This window comes from Mytilus californianus, unplaced genomic scaffold (genome assembly GCF_021869535.1).
Source record: "Mytilus californianus isolate M0D057914Y unplaced genomic scaffold, xbMytCali1.0.p SCAF_5, whole genome shotgun sequence".
Taxonomy (NCBI): domain Eukaryota; kingdom Metazoa; phylum Mollusca; class Bivalvia; order Mytilida; family Mytilidae; genus Mytilus; species Mytilus californianus.
In genome coordinates, this window is record NW_026262701.1 from 98,142,560 (window position 1) to 98,159,983 (window position 17,424).

The 17,424-nt window shown below is 32.6% G+C and overlaps 1 protein-coding gene across 1 annotated transcript; it reads right to left on the bottom strand.

Moving 5' to 3' along the window:
• Positions 1 to 6,609: 6,609 nt before the first annotated feature.
• On the bottom strand, positions 6,610 to 11,652 carry LOC127700366 (uncharacterized). The gene is made up of 2 exons (XM_052203807.1): positions 11,532 to 11,652; positions 6,610 to 8,005 (listed from the first exon to the last, which is right to left on the bottom strand). The coding sequence occupies exons 1-2, from the start codon at positions 11,567 to 11,569 to the stop codon at positions 6,676 to 6,678; spliced, it is 1,368 nt and encodes a 455-aa protein (XP_052059767.1). The 5' UTR covers positions 11,570 to 11,652; the 3' UTR covers positions 6,610 to 6,675.
• Positions 11,653 to 17,424: the final 5,772 nt, after the last annotated feature.

Here is a 17,424-nt window from a genome sequence, read left to right on the forward strand (position 1 = left end):
ACATCTCCTTTTGTAAATAACTGACAAGAGAAGACATTTATTCCGGGAAAACATGAATTATTCATGAGCTGTAATCAGGCATGGGGTAATGCAAATGTGTAATTGTAATGCATGGTAAATTTCCAAGTAATTGCATGTAATGTGTAATGCAGCAATTTGTGCATTACATGTAATTGTAATATAATGCATTACTTTAGCAAAAAGTTGTGTACTTTCATGCATTACATGGCATTACATGCCATTACATTTTTCACATACTACATCTTTAACATATTGTTGTAGTTTTAACTAAACCAAATTTAAGATTTCTTGATTAACTAAGAATATGTTAATCATTAGAATATATTCTTTATTTCATCTTATTTCATACATTTTCCTGCATAAAAAGATTGATATTTGAAAAGCATAACTGTATTGTTGTCATAAGAACAAAGAATATATTGTCTTGCTTAAATAAAAGATAATTAAACTTTGTTATAAACACTAATTAGTTTGTTTTACAATCAATATTTTCACCATTTTTGACAATTTTTCATTAATTAATGTCTATGTCTATTTTATAATTAGGGAAGTAATTCACAGTAATTAAATATTTCGTTTAAAATTTGAAATAAAACAACAAAAAGTATATTTATAAAAGTAGAGTCAACATTAAGTTAAAATAATTAAAATTGTAAAGGTTGAATTAAATAGACTTTTTACATGTATACTTATATTCAATTCATGGAACAGTTACTGCATATGCTAGAATCTTTTGTGACTTCTAGTTGTTTTTCAAAATGTTTAATTTTTCTAGTCACTTAATAAAAATTTCAAATGTAATGTGTAATTCAAGGCATTACTTTGCAAAAGTAATTGTAATATAATGCATTACTTTGATAAATGCATGTAATTGTAATTGTAACATAATGCATGGTTTTGTCAAAGTAATTGTACTATAATGCATTACATTGCAATGTAACTCCCCCCCATGCCTGGCTGTAATTGACTTTCAACTAGCTTCAGTAACTGCGAATGCTCTTCGATCGGCATTTGTGTCTTTTGTATGCATGCTAGTTGTGTATTGTAATTCGTACTTCGTATCTGTTGAGTGAAGCTATTTTAACTATTTTTTTCAGTTTGTTCCTATGGGTGTTGAACACCACTGTCCCAGGTTAAGGGGCAGGGTGGACAAACATGATTAACCCCGCCTTTGTATGCCTGTTCAAAGCCAGAAGCCTGTAATTCAGTGGTTGTCGTTTGTTGTGGTCTGACATATTTGTACTCTTTAATTGTTTTGTTATAAATCAAGCCGTTTAATTGTTGAATGGCGTATAGTGATCTATAGTTGATTAGATTCTTTTGGACTCGAGTGGATAGTTGTCTCAATTATGCAATCACACCACGTCTCCTTATTTCTATATTTAGTAGCTTTTGCATAAGTTTGTGAGTAGTGTATAGTTGGAAATGCATTCTCTAACACACATCATCAGCAAATTGTAGTCTGTTTTTATAGATTATTGCAGGTCAGAGTCGATTTTTGTTCAGCTAATCTCTAATCTTTACCTCATTGATTCCTGTTCTTCTAATTTGAATGGTAAACAAACATAGATACTATTTGTTGTTGTCTTGGTATTGACTTTGAATTATGAAGATCCTCTATATTTGTTCCAGCAATCAATCGAAGTGATCATGAAATTGTTATTTCGTTTATATTTGACTGTATCAACTCCGGGATGTGAAGATGTTATATATTCCCCAAATATACGTCATTGTCTTAAATAATTAAATAAAGCCTTGATTTTGTTTTGTTTTGTTTTTGTTTTTGTTTTTGTTTTTGTTTTTGTTTTTGTTTTTGTTTTTTGTTTTTTGTTGGGTTGGGGTGTTATCTCAGTCTTTATCTTGAGTATAGGCTTGATTTTTATTTTTTTGGTAATTTATGTAATGAACATACTTCTTTTTGTTTGGTATGCGCGTTTTTTTTTTAATTCGTCTCTACCTGATGTATAGGTTTGTTTTTAAAATTATATACATCTTACAGCTAAGGTTTACCATTTCATACGTTTTTCTTCGAGGTATAGGTTTATGTTTGACTATAACATACATCTGTCTGCTTAAGTTGTAGTATTTGTACGTCTTTCTATTAGGTATAGGTTTATGTTAGAGTATAACATGCATCTTTCTGCTAAGGCATAAGTATTAAATACATATTTCTATTAGGTATAGAATTATGTTTAAAGATTACATACTAGTTCATCTTTCTGTTAATGTTTTAGTGTGTCATACGTCTTCTTTTAAGTTTAGGTTTATGTTTTAGTATGATATACATCTCTTTGTTTAGGTTTAAGTAGTTCGTACTTCTTTCTGTTTGATATAGGTTTGTTTTTAAACATTGCATACATCTGTCTGGTCAGGTTTCGTTTAGTTATTTCATTGCTTTTGAAGATTACATACATCTTTTTGCTATGGGTTTAGTTTTTCATACGTTTTTCTATCATGTATAGGTTTATGTTTGAATATATCATACCTCTTTCTGCTAAGATTCTAGTATTTCATACGTATTTATATTAGGTATAGGGTTGTTTTGAAGATTCATAAATCTTTCTGCTATGGTTTTTAGTGTGTCATACGTCTTTCTATTAGACCTTTTCAACAACTCTCGACACCGACTAATGACACCGACAGTTTACAGGTAAAATGGAGGGGTCGTCTCAAAAATAGAAGTCATTCATGAACAGTATAAGGTATACTTTTATACACTATTTTGATTAAAAAACATATTTCAAACAAATATGGATATCTCTCTTTTGAATTTATTAATTTCACATCGTGATCTGCTTTTTATTTCTTCTGAAAATGTATGATTATGAGTATTTAGATAAGAGAGTCTGTCATCGAAGATTGTGCCACATGCCAATACCGATTTAATTAGTTTTTGTAATGCTATTTAGTAAATTAGCGGAAGGAACATTGTAATAGGACCGTCCGTCCGTCCGGTAGAATTTGTGTTTCTCAACCGATCTTCACGTCACGTTGTGTACACATTCAATTTTCGGAGAGTTCAAAGCCTATTAATTTAAAGGTCAAAGAAAAAGGTTTCATCGCAATATTTAGTTACAAGATACATGTAATATGTTTAAGTTGAGGTGTTCCACTAATGAATTGGAAACATAAACGGTGTCAATTTTTTCTGCACCAGATGCAAATTTTGACAATCAATGTCTCTTCAGTGATGCTCGAGGCCAAAATATTTGAAAATATTCCGTCAGTACCTTATATCTCAACAGAGCTTGTCATTGCAGAGACTTTTTGGACAGTGCCGCACGTCTGACTCAAACAGGGCATTTCAGTGACCCACAATTCAGGTAATCCTTTAGTAAGTTCTATGGTTGTCATCAGGAATTGATTGACCGTGATAGGTTGTCCGTGTCCAGAAAGACAACATACATTGTCATTTGTCATAGATTCCTTTCCCCGTTCCTAAATGACCTTCGTGTGTCTTGCAAGAATCAGTAACTGCTTACCTTTCCCCTTTTCTGGACTTAGCTTTGGTTTTCTACTCTTTTCTATTTTTTCATGCGTAATTTTTTTAAATTTCATCTCTGACTGTACAAAGGGAAGTTTTGGATCCAATTTTATTTGTAAAACACCGCCGCATGTTTTATGAGCCTGAAAAAGTTCCTCGTGTTGGTCATTTGTACGTCTTTGTCCCAATAGAATTTTAAATTAACAATTTGGTATTTTTACATTCTGGTTCGCCCTCATATTTAATTCCTTGTTAGTCGATAAAAGATCGCTATTTTCTTTTCTTTTTTGGGAGTGGGATGGGGGCAAGATGAAGGCTAAGGGTTTTTATCTGAATTTGATTCAGAAGATACACAAAGGGCCTTTAAAGGTTTTGGTATCTGTTTTGTTATGAACTTATTGTATTCCAGCTGGTTCTCGCGAACAAAGTTTATTTTTGGGCGCTGTTTTGCTTCAACTTTTTATTGGTCGTACCTCATTAGGGCGTGGCAATTCATCAGCATCACCCTTTCTCTGGTCAGATACAGCATTTCGTTGCTGAGCAGCAGGTCCAGCGACGGCACCGTTAGCCGAAAATTTAAAGATGAAGATTCGAAAATTGAATTGCATTGTAGCTGAATATCGAATTCAAGTTAAACATCAAATTGATAAATGAAAAAGAAATACAGTAATGAGTACATTGATGCATCCGAAACCAAAATTAAAAGCATGTGCCGCGCTAGTCAACAGACATAAAACATTGTAAGTTTAATTAAACACCTACTACAAAAATACAGGTTTTGTTTTACATTTTCTATCTCGACGTCTAAAAAAATTAAATTTGAAACCCTATTTGTTATCATTGTCAATTCAAACATAACTTTAATTTTAATAAGCAAATACTTAATTAACAAAACAAGGTATGGTACACAATAATTGCGTAAACACACGTCATGTTGGGTAGTTGACTCATTGGCAATCAGTATTATCATATGCGATCAATAACATTTTTTTCACTTTAGTTTTTGAGACGACCCTTACATGTCACCTGTCGTAGTCGTTCTCAACTGTAGGTGTAGACAATTGTTGAAAAGGTCTACTAGGTATAGGTTTATATTCGAGGATAACATACATCTTTCTGCTATGGGTTTAGTATTTCATACGTCTTTCTATCATGTATAGGTTTATGTTTAAATATATCATACATCTTTCTGCTAAGATTCTAGTATTTTATACGTATTTTTATTAAGTATAAGGTTGTTTTGAAGATTCATACATCTTTCTGCTATGGTTTTAGTGTTTCATACGTCTTTCTATTAGGTATAGGTTTATGTTTGAGTATGACATACATCTTTCTGTTTAGGTTTAAGTATTTCGTACGTCTTTCTGTTTGATATAGGTTTGTTTTTAAACATTGCATACATCTGGCTGGTCAGGTTTCATTTTGTTATTTCATTGCTTTTGAAGATTACATAAATCTTTCTGCTATGGTTTTAGTGTGCCATACGTCTTTTTATTAGGTATAGATTTATATTCGAGAATAACATACATCCTTCTGCTATGGGTTTAGTTTTTCATACGTATTTCTATCATGTATAGGTTTATGTTTGAATATATCATACCTCTCTATGCTAAGATTCTAGTATTTCATACGTATTTATATTAGGTAAAGGGTTGTTTTGAAGATTCATAAATCTTTCTGCTATGGTTTTAGTGCGGCATACGTCTTTTTATTAGGTATAGGTTTATATTCGAGAATAACATACATCTTTCTGCGATGGGTTTAGTTTTTCATACGTCTTTCTATCATGTATAGGTTTATGTTTGAGTGTAACATACATCTTTCTGGTAAGGTTGTATTATTTCATACATCTATCTATCGGGTATAGGTTTATGCTAAAGTATAAAATACGTCTGTCTGCTAGAGAATTGTGTTTTGTGAAGAATTTCATATCTCTCTTTTTCTGTTAGTAAACGGTTTCTGTTTGAGCATACTATTCCTTTCCGTTATGTATAGGCATTTTTTTTTTAATTTTCCATCTTTCTTTTTTTCATTTACAGTATAGACTTTCTTTTGAAGACTTTATATGTCTCTATTGTAGTAATTATTTCATCGTATGATCTAAAGGTTTGTATATTTTTCTTTTAATATGGTGTTTTTGGATTTACGGCTGTCTATAAATGTGTAGCAAAGAATGCTATGATGTGGGTTCGTAGTCTATTGGTTAAGACCGATGGATGCAGTGCTGAGAGTCCCGGTTTCCATTCTCACTCGGGGCGCTGGAAATTTCAGTACACCAAAAGGGTGATTTTCACCCTTCCACATGCATCTCTGGTACCCAGACCGGAGTTTAAACTAGAATTGGTACTTTGGGGATCTCGGTAGGTCAAAGTTGCCTCCGATTTCGACCTGGGTATCAGTCTGCTGATATTTCTTCAGTTTGTCTGCTTGCTTTCTCTGAGTACTTCGGCTTTCTCCACAATAATAATAGACTTCCCGGTGTCCTAGCACTCCCTTTGTGCTGGTAAGGATTGTCCTTGTAAATATTGTTGTAAATACGTTAGTGACAGATCTCCATTACTCCCGTTGGGAGGCGTTCAACGATTCACTGTACCCTCGCAACTCTTGAGGGGTGCTCCGAATAACGGAGGAATCTACCAGTACATACATATATGTGAAATACTGCATTAAAATACAATATTATATTTTTGTAAAGTAAATTACACAAAAATATTGACGAATGAAAGGTTACTAAACCTTCAGCACTTTTACTCAACTGTTCAATGATCGACATGTAGTTTTTCAACGGAACATCTTACAACTAAAAGAAAAATCTAAAAAAATCTACTGATTTGAATATATGTTCTTACTAATAAAGATCAATATAATTTCTGTCATTGACACAATTCACTATTAGAACTGTATAAGATATGACAAAATTAATAAATTCTTTTCTAGGGGATGATCTCTCCAAAAGATTCTGGTTATAGGAAAAAGCAGGCTATTCCTTCCACTAGTTGCTGTCTTCATTTTAAATTTGTTTTTGTTATTTTGTGTTTGTTGTAAGTGATAGTCGTTATGTTGAAAGTATACAAATAAAACTATCAAACATGATTTAATTTTAATACATGTATTTAATATGATTTTATTTCTTAAATAAACATTCTACGGAGATAATTCAAAACGAATATCTAAAGTTTGGAGACATTCCCCATATGTTGGATGGTTTCATTGATGCCATTTACAAAAACTTGAGCAAATTGATCAGGTATAAAAGACGAACCGTAGGCTATACAGAAATGCATCTCACCTCGGGAAAAATAAGTGATGATATGAAATAGTGCGGACAGGTCTTGATTGGCATTCACGTTTACTTGAAGGTCTTCCAGACGAACGGTCGTCTCATCTTCAAGAAAATTATCTATAGAACCAACGTGTGTCAGAGCTATTATTTCCCGAGGCATATCTATCCAGTCTTCTGCTGCAGTAAGGAGTCCAGCGGAATCGATTATCTCACGAATTTTTTCTGAGATTTCATTGGCTATCAGCCAGAATTGCTTGTCCGAATTTACTGGTGAGTCCATTTGTAAAAAGAAATGTACATCTATACTAGCATTCCCTCGGAATTCTTCTCGGTTTAATATGTACCTACGTAGATTAACCATGAACGAGAATGACAGATCTACTATTTCGTCTTGTTTAAGACTTCCGCTTATCAACTTCATGAAAGATGTAATGCATACTGATAATATCAAAGCATTAATCGACCCATTACATTTTCTACGTGAAACAAGAAAAGAACGTGTTTCATTTTTGTCAAGACTCCACCTTATTGTCCGACTAGAACCACAGGGACACTTTAATTGGCTTAGTTTCTCGATTGAGCGGGACAATATTTCGACTACTGTTGACACTTTCTTATTGACAAATCTTCGATCGATTCGGTAGCTTTGGATATCTTTGACAGCCATATTTTTTGTAATTTCTTCGATTGGCATGGTAAGATTGAATTCAATATCTGTTAAAGGTTTCTTACCAAGTTGCAACAGATGCAAATTGTTTACAAATGTTCTAATTATCTCGCGATTATAAATATAATCTGCTAAGGCATGGTGGACTGCAATCATTACTTCTATAGTATGTGTAGAGTTGGCAGCGGGCTCCAATAGTATAAAACGACAAAGCTTACCATTCAAAGAAAATTCGTTAAAAATTGAGTAAAAGCGTGTCTTCGGTAAAATTTCAAGATGGTTGGAGTGATTGCTGGTTTCGATTAATTCTATATTGCTTCCGGTATCCACAAATGACTTGCACAACACTTGATGTTGTTTGACCAGAGAAGATATTGCATCTGACACGTGTTTAACAGTGAATGGGTATTTACTGGATAGAGACATTTTATATGGAAATGTATCATCACATTTCAAAGTCCAGAAATAAAAACTCCTTTCTAGAGGTCCAAGTATTCGTGCATGTGTTTGCTGTGTGCAAATTTTGTTGCTATTTGATTCACTTCCATCCCTGAATGAAAAAATTTAGAATATTAATTATAATGTTAAAAATATGAGAGTCTGGATGGGGTCCTTTATTTCTTTATCCTTTAATTTTTTAGAACATTTTTCTCTATTTTTTATCTATTTTGCCCGTTATTTTCTGTTCTTCACATTTCAGCACCACATTATTCTCAATTCTTTATTTTGTTGGCCTGTTTATCTCTATTCTTTATTACTTTTGATCCGCTTTATTCTGCACTTTTTGTCCATTATCCTGAATTCTGTAAACCCCATTCAGACCCACTTTTACAGATTGAAGTGTTAAACTGTCTGTAAATCAGCACGCATCATTCCTGATTACATTTTTTTTAATTCATTCATTTTCAGTTTAAAATTTGTGATGTCTATTGTGTGAAAAAATTAAAACACGCATATACATGTACATAATATAAAGTTAATAAGAACGGATGTGATTAATTCATATATATATGTTGATTTGTATATGTGGAAATGGTATGAGATTTCATCCTCAAATTACAAAAAAATAACTAGGCTAAGATACACCACTTTTTATAACCAGCTGTTTGACGGTTCTCATATATACTTTAAAAGAGAGGCGAAAGATACCAAAGGGACATTTAAACTCATAAGTCGAAAATAAACTGACAACGCCATGGCTAAAAAAGAAAAAGACCAACAGACAAACAATAGTACACAAATCACAACATAAAAAACTAAAGACTGAGCAACACGAACCCCAACAAAAACTGGGGGTGATCTCAGGTGCTCCGAAAGGGTAAGCAGATCCTGCTCCACATGTGGCACCTGCCGTGTTGCTCATGTTAGTACAAACCCGGTAATAAGTCTAATTCGGTAGGTTACATTCGGGAAAAAGGGACGGGATTGTAGTTACGACATTAGGAACATATCCGCTATCATCTGTGAAACGGATATTCCGAAACAGTCAACCAACTCGTGATGGCGTCCGTAAAATTTACGAAGGGAAGATTTCAACTTCACCACTTGGAACTCTTGGCTTAATAGCTTCCTTGTGAGCAGCAACCCTCTATCAAGGAAATCATGATAGGAAATACAAGCCCTGGAGTATCGTATCAACCGGGAGATATATACTCCGTATGCAGGCGCCGCTTGAATGTTGCTACATAAAAATAGAAAGTTCACAATAGGGAAGCTGAAATCATCTCTTTCGTCATAAAGTTTTGTTTTCAACCGACCCTCATTGTCAATTTCTAGATGTAAGTCAAGATATGAGGCAGACTGAAAGAATGAAAGAAGACTTATATGCTATTCATGAGGAGCTAAACAAAATACACTCTATGTTCTTGTCGAAAATTGCAGATGAATTAGGTGAATCGTTTCAACATATAAATTTGTAAAACTGTTGAACATAGTTAACATAGAAAAAATGCCATCTTATCGAAATTTTTCAATAACTAGCTGTTCTATGAATAAAAAACAATTGCTTTGTTAGGGTCTGTTATCGTACAAATAGAAATCAGAAAGAAAATGTTTGCAATATTCTTCATAGATTTAACATTCAGAGCCTTAACACCGTAAAATTGACATCACGGTATCTATAAATGGTAAGTTTGAAATGTTGTGATGCTGTATAATTGGAGTTTTCCCTCAACATCTCATTTCATTCAGACCAATTCTCTATGGCTTAAAGTCATAAAATTGTATGTTCTGAAGGCATTGTCGTTTAAAGGGGCATCAGCTACGAGATAGAATTTTTTTTGTTCAGTCATTAATGAAAGTGAAATAGTGAAATAATAACTCGCTTTTAGCAGCAAGTTTGGTTCAATTTTGTCAAAATAAGCGATCGAAGAAACATCGCTGATGAATTATTCACTTGCAAGTAAATAATTTGACCTCATTGAATCCTTATTCATGTGACCTTCAATCTAACCCCTAAGCTGGAGATGGGTTACGCATGTATTCAGCTTTTAAAAGAAAAAGAATGTCAACATTGAAAGTGAAAAAAGGATAAACCATCTGGTTGACTGATTCCATCCACAAAAAATCATTCTTATACAGGTAAAAACGTGATAAACATACTTTTTAAAATACAATATGAAATTATACAGACCTAGAAAAATCATATTGCACGTGGTCGCTATCTATTAATATTCAGATTTATGTTTAAATCAGGTTATATGACCGTCGGCAGTCTTCGGACGTAATCTCGATGGTTAATTAGATGGCGTCTAGACTAATATATACACGATATCCTGAGGCCGTGTCAATGAAAGTATCCTAGGATATGTCCTAAGATATGTCTTATGACATTATTTAGGATGGTCTTAGGACGTGTCTGAGACAAATCTTAGAATGTAAAACAAAGCTATCTTAGAACAGTCCTAACAACGATTGTCCTATGACCATCCTAAAACATTTATTTAATTAATAAAAATATGTAGAGAATTAAATGAAATATACTTTAATGCATTTCAGCATATTTGTAAATGGTGGAGGTTGCATATTCATGAATAAAAAAATAACGCAAAATAAAGTATTTATAAAATATTTAGTATTTATATTATTGAACTTTATACTTTATGTTGTAATAAATGTATATAATGAAGAACCTTATTGTAAACTAGTCTTTGGAATAATTATGTTATCCTGTTGAAATAAAGGAAATTATTATTATTATTATTATTAAATTCTGCTTGCCGAAGTAAATAAGAATAGAATAATTTAATTCAGCAAGCTATCAAATGTGGCAACGAATAATAAAATTCAGCAAGCTATCAAATGTGGCAACGAATAATACAATTCAGCAAGCTATCAAATGTGGCAACGAATAATATTAAGAAGACATGGGATAGTATCTACACAAAGATATTTTTTTCAAATACTTACTGAAGACCATATTTGTAACATCGTAACGTTTAGGACTATCCTAAGACCATCCTAAGACACCTATAGATGTATATATGATAACTTTAGGACCAAATTTAGGACATATCTTATCTTAGGGGACTTTCGTTAACCTGACTTAGGACTAAGACGTGTCCTAAGACCATCCTAAGACACGTCCTAGTCCTAAGACATCGTCGTTGACACGGCCCCTGATACATATTATCGAGTCCATGCATTGCTAATTGTTTATCTTAGACTTTGTGTAATTTCGATATTTGTTTTAGTATGTTATAAATCAAATATGAGAATTTGAGTCAAATCAGGGAACATGAATTTGACAGCTAATGTCCCTTTAATATATGACTTTCTTAATGGCCTATATGACAGGTTTTTTCCTAGCTCTTGGTCACTCATTTTCAAGATATTTTTTCTCTCGAGTTTCTATATTAAAAGATGATTTAATTGAAATCGACATCGATAGAAAAATGTCAATCAATTATTGAAAAAAGGAATTCCTTTAATCTTAACTTGGAAACAAGTGGCGTAACGTCCATGGATACGCTGATCTGTATCCAAATAATGAATTGTCAATGATATTTTTGAACGTGGTATATATTCATAGGAGAATTACACATGCATGTATTTTTCTTATGCTTAAAAGATCCTACCTTTCAATAAAACCAGTTGATTTCTTAGAGTTAGCCATTTTAGTTACACGGTAAAAGTTTATACTTTTACATATCGACTAGACCGCACAATTCAATATATTTGGCAAGTCGTATAATTTTATTAATCGGGAAAACAAACGGGAAGTCCTTTCCACAAAAAGGAAATCCGATGTCGTCAGGAAAAATATACAACATGTTTTATCTGATGGCAACATATTTATATTCAAATAAGCTGATTTTTTTGTTGTTCAAGTTTATTGACCTTTTCCTAGTGAATATTTGCAATCTCAAAAAAACAGCAACAACAACAACAACAACAAAAAATAAAACAGAATAGCAACATTCATCTAAGATCAACTTTACCTGAGGGAGTTGGAACCTTAGTTTATTAATATATTTCTTTAATTTATCAACTGAGAAAAAAATCAAATGTATGTTTTAAATCATGTCAGTATGGAAGCTCTAAAAATGGAATTTTATAGTATAGAACCTGTTGCAATGAATATAATTAAGAAAACTTATGATAGGAATAATAAGGTTTGATAGGTTTGATAGAATTTTATCAAAAACGGGATATCATATTCTACTTTCCACGGTAATGTTGTTTACAAAGCCCGTAAATTTAGTTACGATCCATGTAAACGAATTGATCATTTGAATAATCTTATTCTTGTGGGATATCAATTTGACTTTGTAGTTAGATCTTTGGTTATTGTTTTATCGGTATCAATATTAATTTTGTTTGTGATAAATTAAAGCCTAACTAAATATGCATTGCTACACATTTATAAAATCTTATGATGCTATTCTTGTCAATATTATGTTTATTTTTTATTTTGGCATTGCACTAGGTCATGATTTTCTCAGACTGTTTATGACGTCTTTACACTAAATCTGTTGGATGTAAACTGATTGATACTTAAGTCTGGAAGAACGTACATGACTTTTTATAAGTTGTTAATGGCTTTGAACAGCACTTTGTGATTTTTGTCTTTAAGTAAGTTTTTTGTTGTTGTCTTTTTGTATTCGTGTCGACCTGATGAGTCAAGCTATTTCCAACTGATTTTTACAGTTTGTTCTTATGTTGTGCTGTTACATCACTGTCCCAGTTTAGAGGAGGGTTGAGCGCTCACACAAATGTTTATCCCCGCCACATTCTATATTTGACTGTCCCAAGTCAGGCGCCTGTATTTCAGTGGTTGGCGTTGGTTCACGTCTCTCATATTGCCTCTTTTTACATAAATCAGATCGTAGTTTTTAACGGTTAAATTGTTTCACAATTAGTCATTTCCGGGTCTTTTATAGCTGACTACACGGGATGGGTTTTGCTCATTGTTGAAGGCCGTATGGTGACCTATAGCTGCTTAACTCCGCTTCCTTTGGACTCTGTTGGATAGCAATACTACCACATATCCTTAGCTTTGCACCAGGAATGGCAAAGACTACTATATATATATATGTGTGTTAGGGTTATATGAATTCAACAACATTTTCAACGTTTGAAACATGGAATAAGAAGATGTTTATCATGCGTGGTTCGTGTGAACAGTGTTTTCACTCGATATTGAACAATGTTGTATTGAGATCGGCATCATACGGGGACAGCAAATTGTGCTAGGTCATGGTCAGTCAATAAATATCGTCCTATATCTAATTATTTAGAACTTAAATAAAACGTATTTCACAGAACACAGTGTTTAAAAAAGCTATTCACAAAACTAAGTTTTGTCACATTATCTTTGCTACTACTACTAGGGGGGGGTTAAGTTTAACGAGGGTCTCGCAAGGTCGGTTTATCTTTGCAAGAAATAGAAGAACCCTCTTGTCATGCATATATCGGCATTGTCCTCATATATGCATGGTCCTCAAATTTGAAACTTGAAATCTTTTTTTGCATGATTGAGTTAGTAGCAGGACATATTGTGTTTTTAGTTTGATCTAAACCGCCAGTGATATAAAAAAAAATACACATCGATTATGTCGACACGATTTCAAACTAAGGTAAAGCGGTGCCCATCAGTTATTTTTGTTTCAATAACACACAACATTAGCAGATGCAACTGATGAGATACGAATTCAATACATCATGGTATATGACAACGACAACATACATTTTCTCTGGGCTAAATTTGTATAAAAATTATATGAAAGTTTATCTATAAAGCTTATATATATATACGTCTGTGTATGTAAATCAAAATTCACACAAAAGCACATAACATCACACAGACACATACAAATTTGTAGATTGGCAAGATAGTTTACATTCGCTAATATCTAATATTTAAATTTTAGTTTTTGCCAGAAATTCCAGCTTGGTGAACACCTAATCTATTAGACGATGTACTTCTGGCCATTCAATTTATTCCTTATTTTTAATTATTTAATAGTACCGAGTGTAACTAAGTTATTTACTAAACTTTAACCCCTCCCACACACCATTTCTATAGATATATATGAAAAAGAAGATGTAGTAGGATTTCTTCGTGTAAGATCTTCGAGTATCCTATGGTATATATCCAGTCTTGCGCTGCAGACAGAAGTCCGCCCGTTTCTATTCTTTCGCGAATCTTCTACGCAGTGATCGCTGGCCATGACCAGAATAGTGAGTCTGACCAAGCGTAGCTAACTGTGGCCATTATGACCTAAGGATCCTGGTTCCAACAGTATAAAATTCCAAGTTTAGTATAATTTGATATTACTGTACTAATCACTCTCTAGCTATAGTGCATCTGCAACAGTTTTATATTCGCACATCACTTTTGCATTTATTGTTCAAAGGGAGACAACCGGAAAGTCTTTTATCACAACAAGTTTTGAAACCTTTTCTATGCAATAAAAGGGTTTAACGATGAAAATACTGTCAATTTTGAATTATGTTACATCGTTTAATAAGTTATTCGTACGACATAGACAAATTCAACTATTATATGGAGTGAAAAAAATCTGAATTTTGCTATTAGAATCGAAATAATTCTTATTCTTATTGTTTTGATTGTTAGTTTGTTTTTGTCCTAAACTTATTAATATTACAAAAACGACCATTGATATATCTAGATTGTTCACAAACACAATACAAAGTATACAGAAACATTATTTAAGAATATAACAATTAGTCAGAATTATCTGCAATGGTTTAAAAGAGATTCCAACTTATATAGAAATTATGTATAAACACAATATTATATAAATCATGTTAACATGGTCAAATATTTTTTTTTATCTAAATCAGCAAAATTTGAGCGGACATAGCAGCTTTATCAGCACTTGCACGTGCATCAATCAGCCTTGAAAATTTTTTGTTGACTTATTATTTTCAATATATTTACAATACAACACTTTACTTGAGGAAACGTAGAGCAATCGTTATAAAATACTACCGAAAATAATTGCGGAAAAGAAGGCTATATGTTTCAGGCCCTTGTTTTAAATGTAATAATGGAAAAATTGTGTCAAAATGATGTCCTCTAATTCCTATATCTCAGTAGCGCCCCTCCCTAAAATCAAATCCTGGATCCTCGCCTGCACACGGCGGGAATTTGATGTAAATTTTGCGGTAAAGATACACAAAACGCCGGGAAAGCGCCCATCTTATCAAAATGAAATCATTCAACCATTTGGAAAAGGCTGCCTTAACTTTGAAAGAAATTAAAAGTGTAAATGTTTTCAAGCCAATTGTCAAGCTTAACTTTTAAAAATCCAAAAAGAGAATTGTTCGTAGTTATCTCTTATAACAGTCATCGCGATTAACCCCAGGCAAGTAAACATGTTGTCGAATCAGTAAAATTTTCTTGAACAGAGGCCTCACAAGCTTTATAAAATTCAAGAATTTTTATGAAAGACTGATTTTTGGGCTTGAAAGTAAAAAAGTATTTCGTGAAGACTGTTATAAATTGTCGCTTTTCCAATAAAAAGACTTTCTTCGAGGCAATGGTATTCGTCTACTTTTACTATATATGTTTACCCTTGTATATTGTGTATTGCTTTTCTGTTGTTCTTTTTAATTAAATTATAATTGGTTAAGTATTAGTTTGAAGCAAAATTACTGGATGAGTTCATTCAGAAATGGTTTCATGACATTGGTACGTCTTCTAAGGGTCTAATATATAGATTATTTAAAAATGAGTTTCAATATAAAAATACTATAGACACAGATAGAATTACTTTTTGTAGATTTAGAAAAGGTAATCACAAGTTACCAATTGAAACTGGACGGTGGAATGGTATTGATATAGGCAAGAGAGTTTCTTAAAATTCATGCCAATGTCAAAAGATTAGCGATGAATTTCACTATATTTTTCAATGTTCATCTTTTTCAGAAGCTAGATAAAAACTGTATTTAAGCCATATTTATTGGAATAAAGTTTGGAAATTTTGTTAATTCCAAGAAAAGAGCTTAACTTAAAAAATATCTGTAAATTTATCAGGTGCATAAATTCGCAACTTGGTCCTCCTAATAAGAATGCCACGGTTATCTTATACTGATCATAAATTATAAAATAATGCTTATTTCAAATTTTTTAAATGTAACATTTTAAAGTCTGGTCCCTAAACAGTGATCTTTTCGTTTCGTTTCATTTCTTTAGTTCTAACAGATTTGATACAATTTTAGTTAATTCGTTTAAAAATTCATGCCTTTTAACCTAAATATATGAAACAGTGCCATTGCTCTTTTCTATTCGAATAGTCTTTTATTCTGTCAACTCATATGCAAATCCTACCGACATGACTGATGGGTCCCATTGCATATGATCACATTTTAACCAGTGTAAACGGAACAAAACTCACAAGGCAAAACATACGCTAAATCTATTTATTGAATTTTTTGGTTTGTTCTTTGATATTATGAAGTATTGATTTTTATATCTTAATTTAAATTCAAATTTCGAAAGATTTGATTAACTTTGACTTTTACTTAAATCCTTTACATTTAAATTTGGCCTCAGTAGGAGTCTAGGCACGATGAACTCAAATACCAAATACAAAGTCTACTAATGAGTTCCATTGCAAATGATCACACTGATTTAGATAGAGTAAATTAAATGAAACTCACACGGCCAAACAGACGCTGAATTTATTCTTTGCTTTTTCAGACATTATCAAAAATTGTCACTAATATTCTGAAATATTGTCACTTTTTTTCTGGCAGTATATTACTATTTCAAAGAATCGACCAAACTTTATTTTTATATAAACAGTCCTTTAATTAGTTTCAGTTTGGTCTTTGGAGTCTACGCATGACAAAATAAAATATACATCATATTTGCAGAATCCACCACTCAGGCACAAGTCATTATAAAAAATCGACCATCAGAAAACACAATTAAGTCTGTGTCCACACTTCTTTATTACAAAAAGGGTTCACCGATTTACCGTACATTTTCAACAAAAGCAGTCTTAGCAAGCTTATGTTAGTGCTGGGACTATTATATACACCTTATCGCTATTTGTCCGCCATTACTGGACATCACACAAGTTCCCGTAAAATGTTGACGTCATAATAGAAAATATCTGACGCCACAATGGAAAAGTTATTGTTGTATGACGTCAAAAGTTCGAGCGGGACTGATTCTCGGGTCAAGCGGGATTAGCGATAAGGTGTATTATGTCCCTAGTTATAAATTTTATTGGTATGCGATCTTTTGTTTTAATTTGATATCTGTGTCTTCATATGTCTCTGGTGTCTTTAAAGTGGGGAGGGAACTGGAAATAAAATGGCCATTTGTCGATGAACGAAAAAAGATTAGCTTGTAAGTTGCCCTCTCACCAATTTGCACGAAACACGGTGAATAATAAAACTTCAAGCAAGACAAAACACATTACTCGAAAATGACACTCACCACCGTCACGCACGAAACTTATAAAATCGGAATTGTCTCCCTTTCACTCTCTC

Coding starts and splice junctions, on each gene's coding strand:
- LOC127700366 (XM_052203807.1), bottom strand. CDS start 11,569: ATGGCTAACTCTAAGAAATCAACTGGTTTTATTGAAAG. Junction 8,006..11,531: donor TCAACTGGTTTTATTGAAAG/GTAGGATCTTTT, acceptor TTTTTCATTCAG/GGATGGAAGTGAATCAAATA.